Source organism: Homarus americanus, unplaced genomic scaffold (assembly GCF_018991925.1).
Source record: "Homarus americanus isolate GMGI-L3 unplaced genomic scaffold, GMGI_Hamer_2.0 scaffold11028, whole genome shotgun sequence".
Taxonomy (NCBI): Eukaryota; Metazoa; Arthropoda; class Malacostraca; order Decapoda; family Nephropidae; genus Homarus; species Homarus americanus.
This window is the reverse complement of record NW_024723611.1, coordinates 63579-69578: the sequence shown is the minus strand read 5'-3', so window position 1 is coordinate 69578 and position 6000 is coordinate 63579. Positions and strand designations below refer to the sequence as shown.

The following is a 6000-nucleotide window of genomic DNA, read 5'->3' as shown; positions in this document are numbered from 1 at the left end:
ATTATTAGTCATTTTAACATTTATTTAACATATTGATAATATATGCAGTACAGGGAACTAGTTTTTTGTGCACCCATCAGATGCTTGACTCAGCCACCAGGCATCAGTTGGGCTTTGTTGACAGTGGAGTGAACATCTATTTTGTTGGTGTCTTGAATATTTTGCATTTTTCATTGAAATTATTGGTCATTCTGAAATTTAGTTAACATATTGATAATATACAGTGCAGAAATTATTATGAAGCACAAAGAAGGCATTAGAACACAATGCACTCTGTAAAGAATATGGCATGTCATCATCGACTGCCTCTACAATCAGCTGTTTGATATGTAAACAAAGCTGGCAGGAATACAACATACACACCTCAAAATAAGTTAAAATACAGTACAGTATTCTATTGTTTTTATTTATTATTATACAGTACATTATACTGTACAGTACAGTACTGTATTTAGTTTATATTTAATGTTTTGTTTATTCTATTACCGGTATACAGTACTTTGTATGTACTTTTTCTGTGAGTTGGAACCAATTACCCAATATCCCATTGAAATAATAGATTCGGTTAACAAAATTTTTGGTTAACGAACGACTCTGTGGAACCAATTGTGTTAATCGAGGGACCGTTGTATTGAATTACTTTGTTATAATATGACTGGAGAATGTCAGTATATCTAGATAAGTTGAACTGTATATTATATTAAATGTTCCACACACACTATAGACTACAGTAACCATGGAAGTGGAGGAGTTGCCATACAGGAATGTATTATATGTTTGGCAGAATTAGTGGATATAGTAAAGGTATAAGATTATTTTGCAACAGAATTTCGAATCTGAATTTACATAAGAACATAAGAAACATAAGAAAATAAGGAGTCTGCAATAGGCCGGTTGGCCTGTGCAAGGCAGCTCCTGTCGAGAGCTACTACCACTCTCTATCATCCATGAATCTATCTAGCCTCCTTTTGAAACTTTCCAGAGTTCCAGCACTTACTATAAAGCTGCTAAGCTTGTTCCACTCGTCCACCACCCTATTTGTGAACCAGTTTCTTCCTATCTCCCTCCTAAACCTAAACTTATCCAACTTAAATCCGTTGCTACGAGTCCTATCCTGCTCGGATATTATAAGAACTTTATCTATATCCCCTTTATTGATTCCTTTCACCCACTTAAATACTTCTATCATATCTCCCCGCACTCTTCGTCTTTCTAGGAATGCAAGTTAGTTTCTTTAACCTATCCTGATATGGAAGGTTTCTAAGTCCCGAATCATTTTCGTCATTCTTCGCTGCACCGACTCTAGTGAATTGATATCCATTCTATAATAAGGGCACCAGAACTGAACCGCATAATCGAGGTGCGGCCTGACTAGCGCAAGATATAGTTGCAATAAGACCTCTGCACTCTTATTACTTACACTTCTAGACATAAAACCCAATACTCTGTTTGCCTTATTTCGAACATTAACGCACTGTTTTCTAGGCCGTAGGTCCGGGCTTACAAGTACCCCTAGGTCTCTTTCACAAGTTGACTTCTCTAGGTTGATGTTGTTAAGGCTGTATACATTGTCAGTATTTGTTCTTCCAATATTAAGTACGCTGCACTTGCTGGTGTTGAATTTCATTTGCCATTTTTCAGACCACCCCTGCAGTTTATTTAGATCCTCCTGTAATGCATTTGCATCCTGCCCTGAATTAATCTGTCGCCCTATTTTGGTGTCATCCGCAAACTTGCTTATGTCACTGCTGATCCCAGTATCTAGATCGTTTATGTAGATTATGAACAAGAGTGGGCCTAGTACTGACCCCTGGGGAACCCCACTGGTTACACGGCCCCACTCAGATTTAACACCATCTACGCTGACCCTCTGCGTTCTATCGGTGAGCCATGATTTTATCCAATTTAAAACTTTCCCCTCGATACCATGAGCCTTAATTTTTCTTAGAAGCCTCTGATGCGGTACTCTGTCAAATGCTTTGCTTAAGTCTAAGTAAATAACATCGTAATTTTCGTCATTATCTACTACCTCGAAGACTTTCCTAAAAAACGTCAGCAGATTTGTTAGACAAGATTTTCCCTTTGTAAACCCATGTTGCGAGTCGTAGATTAATTTGCTTTTCTCTAGATGCGATCGGATGCTATCTGCTATAATTGATTCAAGAAATTTCCCCACTACTGACGTCAAACTGATCGGCCGGTAATTTGACGCTGATGCTGTCTCCCTTTTTGAATATGGGTACTACATTTGCCTGTTTCCACAAGTCTGGCACAACTCCGGTGTCTAATAATTTTGTAAATAAATTTACAAGGGGTCCGCTAATCTGTTCCCTACACTCTTTCAAGACTCGAGGGAAAATTTCATCCGGCCCTGGGGATTTTGTCTTCTTTAGTTTATTTACCCTCTTAAGAACATCCTCTTTTCTGATACTGATATTCTTTAATTTCTCTTCTTCCTTTCCCCTAAATATCAGTTCCATCTCTGGAATTTCCTCGCAAATTTCTTCTGTGAAAACTGATAAGAAGTAGTTGTTCAATGCTTTGCTTATTTCTTCACTGCCATTTATCACTTCTCCCCTCCCTGACTTTAAAGGCCCAACTTTGTCCTTGACTTTTGTTCTATATACCTGGAAAAATCCCTTGGGATTCGCCTTGGATTCTCTTGCTATTTTGACTTCATAGTCTGTCTTTGCTTTCCTTACATTTTTCTTAACATTCCTAGATAGTTCATTATACCTATTTCTGAGCTGCTCCTCCCCTCCCTTTAATTTCTTATAAATTCCTTTCTTTATTCCTATGTCATGTTTAAGTTTTCTGGTCATCCACCTTGGCTCATTCTTATTTGACCTAATTTTTCTGTATGGTATATTTTGTTCTTGTGCTTTATGTAGTATACTAGTGAATATATTATAGTCATGATCAATTGTTGTGTCATCTATGACCTCACCCCTTCCTACTGGGGACTGACGCGACTGTTCCCAGGTGACCTCACCTAGGTACCTTCTTAATCTCTGATAATCCGCCAACCAAAAGTTTGGGACTTTGGCCATATTGTCATTGTTTTTTGTTTCCCAATTTAGGGTGAACCTGATTTCTCTGTGATCACTGTTCCCTAGTTCTTCCCCTACTGTGACATCTCTGATAATGTTTTCTTTATTTGTTAATACTAGGTCTAATATATTGTCACCTCCAGTAGGTTCTGTAATTAGTTGTTTCAAAATATTGTCCTGTACTGTGTCTAGGAAGTCTTCAGATTCATAGTCACCTACAATGTTGTCCCAGTCAATATTTCTGAAGTTGAAATCCCCCATAATGCACAGGTTGTTATATTTTGCTGCCCTACTCATTTCCTGCCATATGGTGACTTGGTACTACATCGTTTTGCGTCGTCCTGGACTACTTTCTACGGTACATCACCCGCTCTTGTCACAGCATCCCCAAGCGGTGCAGAGCTAGTCTCTGTTACGACTTCACATCATTCGTGTGTGCTTAAGTGCTTTTGCTCTAAAACTGTACTATAGCCATTCATAATGGCTTCCAAGCGCCCATCAAGTGCTACTGATGGTAGCATGGTGAAGAGGTAACGTAAGACCATTACCCTTGCTACGAAAATGGTTGTATTAACCCGATTTGAAAAAGGGGAACGCGCTGTGGACATAGCCGCTGTGCTTGGTCTAACCCCCACAATGGTGCGCACTATCCGGACCAACGCTGACAAGATTAAGGTTAGTGCTGGAAGTGGTTCTTCTCCGAGTGCTACTAAGACGACTCGTACTGGAAGCACTGTGATAGAGAAGGTGGAAAAGATGCTGGCTATGTGGCTGGAGGACCAGAATCAACACATTGAGCCTGTGAGCCTTATGGTTATCCAGAATTTAAATGGATTATCCAGGAAGGAGGCTACTCATTGAAGCAAGTCTTCAATGTGGATGAGACTGGTCTCTTTTGGAAGAGGATGCCTGAGAGGACCTATATCTCCAAGGAGGAGAAAAGAGCACCAGGTTTTAAAGCGGCCAAAGGCCGCTTGACGCTGCTGCTTGGCGCGAACGCTGCCTGCGACTTCAAGCCGCAGCCTATGCTGATTTCTCACGCTGCTAACCCACAGACCCTGAAAGGTTACTCTAAGGATTACCTTCCTGTGATCTACAAGGCAAACAAGGCATGGATAACCGGCACCATATTTAGCCAGTGGTTAAATGTGTACATTGTCCCTGCAATGAAGGAATACTGTGCCAAGGAGAACCTTGACTTCAAAATTCTTCTGATCGTTGACAGTGCTCCAGCACATCCTCCCAATTTCAACGACTTGCATGACAGTGTAAAAGTTGTATTTCTGCCTCCCAACATGACATCACTGATGCAGCCTATGGACCAAGGCGTCATCGCCGCATTCAAGGTGTATTATTTATGCCGTAACATTGCCCAGCTGCTCAAGGCTACAGACAGAGAAAATAAACCAAAGATCCGAGAATATTGGCGGGGCTTCAACATTCCTCATGCAATTGACAACATTGGCAAGGCATGGGAAGAGGTTTCAGAAAGTTGACTGATGGTGTGTGGGGTAAATTGTGGCCCGAGTACGTCAACAGTTTTACGGGATTCACGGACTTAGTCCCAGCTGTGAATAGGGATATCCTCAGCTTGGCTCGACAGGCAGGCTTTGATGAGCTGGAATCAGAGGATATTGTGGACGTCTTGGCATCCCATACAGAAGAGCTCACCAACAAAGATCTGCAACTGATAAGAGAACACAGTCCTGTTGAAGACGACGACGACGACGAAGAACCTCAACGAACGCTAACTTCCAAGAGGTTGGCAGAAGCGTTCAACATGTTCCAACAAGCAATGCAAATCCTTCTACTGTAGATGACGACCCAAACAGAGAACGTAGCTCAAAGGTTCAACACAGCATTGATGACAGTCTTGGTTGTTACATTGAGATCTATAATGAGAAGAAGAGTAGCACCAAGCAGTCAAGACTGGATTAATTTGTTCGTCGCAGGACGGCAGAAGCAGCTTCTTCACAACAGCTGGCAGCCGAGGAGGAGCACAAAGCAGCCGAGGAGGAGCAAATATCAACAGGGGAGGAGCAAGCAGTGGCGGAGGAACCCCAGTCAGAGCAGAAGGAGGAGGAAGAGGCAGCTGCAGTCTCAGTGACTCACCACCATCCTCCTCCTCCGCTCCACTACCCACCACACACTCGCTCCACCACCTCCGCCCATCGGTGAGTACCAATACAAACTTAATACAGTACTGTACTATACTATTTTCTATAGAAATGGCAATGATTTTCTGTATATATAATGTATTTTATGGGGCAAAGGGAGGCTCGGGAACGTAAATTCCGTATTTTATCTATTTCTTATGGAGAAAACGGATCCGCTTAACGTTGTTTCGCATAACGTCGCATTTTCAGTAACGTAACCCCGACGTTAAGAGAGGACGCCCTATACAGGGTTTCTTTTCAGAGTGCCGATCACTTGTTTCGAGCACGTGTGGCCAAACCCTTACACGCGCAGGGCTACCAATGTGAAGAATGCCTCAGGGGCCTTTTTGAAACACTTCGTTTGTAGTGTCAGTTTATTTCGCGTAGGAATTGTAACGGTAGTTTTTTACTGAGTGTACATACATACACAGACACACATATAATAATAATAATAATGGTTGTTCCTCATGTACAAGGATGGCTGGCCCTACGGCCACCTAAGCATGATTTTATTTTTAAGGTGTAGAAGCTGTCACCAACACAACAAACACACCCTAAGTTAACAAGCTGCATGACCCAGTGTCAAGGAATAGTCCGAGAAGACTGGACAACTTGCCAACTGAACTGGTTAACCATTACCTCGGAACACAATCCACAAATCGATTAACATCCAGGTTCCTAATTACTGCTGGGTAGACAGAGGCAAATGATGTAAAGAAACTTGCCCATAGTTTCACATTGCCTGGGGATCGAACCTGGGTCCACTCCCTTGCAAGGCGAGCATGCTAATCATT

At 41.8% G+C, this 6000-nt stretch overlaps 1 protein-coding gene across 1 annotated transcript in view; it reads right to left on the bottom strand.

Moving 5' to 3' along the window:
- Positions 1-4430: 4430 nt before the first annotated feature.
- The window catches only part of LOC121863685 (rho GTPase-activating protein 19-like), a 61536-nt gene continuing 59966 nt past the window's right edge, over positions 4431-6000 (bottom strand). Inside the window, exon 10 of the mRNA XM_042362427.1 lies at positions 4431-4436. Within this exon, the coding sequence (XP_042218361.1) occupies positions 4431-4436 (6 nt within the window). The remainder of the gene's footprint in view (positions 4437-6000) is intronic.